Here is a 2,571-nt window from a genome sequence, read left to right on the forward strand (position 1 = left end):
ATATATATAGTAATGTCTATTTGCCAACGCAACGTGTACATTTTAACCGCAGGAAAACATCTTTTCCAGCTGGCTACCGACACATGTTTTGGAGCTAAAAAGTAATAACATCGTCCTGCGTAGGGTTATAGAAGCAATAGCATGAGTCCTTAGGTGCAATCCTGCGTAGATCCATGTAGGTTAAAATTCTAATATAATAGACATCGCGGGGGAAAACGACGCCAACGTATCAACGTTCAATAACAGAATATTATGACTTATGCTCATGTTTCTATAACTTCGGAAAATTGAACTATGAACTTTTATACTTGTTTTTTCTTCTTTCTTTCCATCTCCAAATTTTTTTTATTCTTTCTCTGTTTATTTCCTCGTGTTCCTCTCTGTTGAAGAGCGTAGGCTCAAAACGTAAAATACTTTCTCACCTTCCCGAGCGTTAAACTAATACACCTGTTTCTTGTTTATACACCTGTCTTCGTCTTTTGTTTTTCTGTAAATTTCAACGTGTGTGTGTATATATATATATATATATATATATATATACACACGCGTGTAACTAAGCCAGAGCATGTGAACTTTGAAAGCTGTATAATTGGAACACCACAGAGAGTGCATGCGCGAGCGCGTATATGTTGTTATTGATCTGTCTCTCGCACAAAATGGAAAGATTTATATTAAAATCGGATTTGATATTTGCTCAGATTTTTGATAGTTCCATTTCTTAGACATCAATTGCAATGCTACTATGCATACATGTGTGCGTGTGTGTGTGTGTGTGTGTGTGTGTGTGTGTGTGTGTGTGTGTGTGTGTGTGTGTGTGTGTGTGTGTGTGTGTGTGTGTGTGTGTGTATGTGTACATATGTGTGTGTGTGTGTGTGTGTAGGTGCAATGGCCCAGTGGTTCGGGCAGTAGACTCGTGGTCGTACGATCGCGGTTTCGATTCCCATATCGGGCGTTCTGAGTGTTTGTTGAGCGAAAACACTTAAAGGTCCGCGTGGCTCCGGCAGGGGATGGTGGCGAACCCTGCTGTACTTTCACCACAACTTTGTCACTTTGAATCTCCCCGAGAACTACGTTAAGGGAACATGTGTCATGCTTCATTGTTTTTTTTTTATGTATGTCTATTTGTGATTTAACTTTTCCTTTTCTATCACTGCCTCTACTATCACTTTCTCCTTATCTCTCTCTCTCTCTCTCTCTCTCTCTCTCTCTTTCGCTCTTTCTTTTTATTATCATATGTGTATTCCCATCATGCAATCTCTCGTAATCTATGTTTCCATTTCGCTCACAGATGAGGGCTTTACGTAGACTGAGTCAAATGGACATACCCAACAAATTGATCGGAGACAATGTTAGGCCAACAAGACCTCTAAACCGAAGGACGATTCGAACGAACATTAACCCACATGATGAAGTGAGTATGGCATTCTTGATCTTTCCGCATCAACCGTTCCCTTGTTCACATACATAAACCCAACACGATGCAGTCACATTGTGGTTCGCAATATCTATTAGACATAACAGCAGCCACATCTCCCTCAAATCAAACTCTATGGTGTTAACAAAAGAAAACGTGGAACAAGGTGGTCTTGTGTTCTCTGCAAATAAACGTCTACAACCTGGTCGTCTTTTTGCGCGAGAAATAGCAGTCGATGTATTAGCATAGAGCCTTCCCTTTCAAAATAGCTGGTCTTGCGCCAATATTTCAAACGCTTATTTAGTCCAAGATCATTGCTGAAAGAGCAAGTGCATGATCAAATGCACTCCGTCCGTGACAAACCCTTCTATATCTTACCCTATTATGACCTGGTTGCTCATGTCTGTGAGAAATAGCAGTCAATACCTCTGTCAAGTTGCATCGTGTCATCCCAAAACAGACACGTTGGATAATAGGATCAATATAATAATAGGTTCCGTGCACATAGGATACGGAAGGGATGATTGTCACGGATGGATTGCATTTGGTTATATACTTGCAGTTTCATCATTGATCCTGGGAAAAATAATTGCTTGAAATTTTGGCACAAGGCTAGCAATTTTGAAAGGTAAGGAGCTATCCCATTACATCGACACCATTACTTGACTGGTACTTTATTTTATCGATCCTGGAAGAGGAAAAGCAAAATTAAATTCCATGGGAACTGAACTCGTAACCACCAAACATTTTTCCGACGCTCTAAAGATTCCACCAGCTCGCCGCTTTATCAGTGGATAAAATAATAATAATGTTAATAATAATAATAATGATGATGATGATGATGATGATGATGATGATAATGGTATGAGCACAAACCGCAGAGAATGGCGGAGTGAGAGACCAGTAAAATCGCTTGGAATTTCCCAATCATTTATTTTTAAACGTCCAAGGGTTTCATGCCTGGCATTTATCAATCTTTTCAAAAATCCTCCTCTCCTTCGGTGACCTTGTAATTTCTGTCGAATGGAAAAATAAATTATACATCTGCATACACTAAACACACATACACAAACAATAACACACACACACACATATGTATATATATATATATATATATATATGTGTAAGCATACACTGTCATATGTGTATATATATGT

At 39.0% G+C, this 2,571-nt stretch overlaps 1 protein-coding gene across 1 annotated transcript in view; it reads left to right on the top strand.

Annotated features, from left to right (window-relative positions):
* LOC106868317 (carbonic anhydrase-related protein 10-like) overlaps positions 1–2,571 on the top strand; it is a 242,756-nt gene that overhangs the window by 186,202 nt on the left and 53,983 nt on the right. Inside the window, exon 8 of the mRNA XM_052971496.1 lies at positions 1,289–1,411. Within this exon, the coding sequence (XP_052827456.1) occupies positions 1,289–1,411 (123 nt within the window). The remainder of the gene's footprint in view (positions 1–1,288; positions 1,412–2,571) is intronic.

The sequence above is a fragment of the Octopus bimaculoides genome, chromosome 11 (genome assembly GCF_001194135.2).
Source record: "Octopus bimaculoides isolate UCB-OBI-ISO-001 chromosome 11, ASM119413v2, whole genome shotgun sequence".
NCBI lineage: Eukaryota > Metazoa > Mollusca > Cephalopoda > Octopoda > Octopodidae > Octopus > Octopus bimaculoides.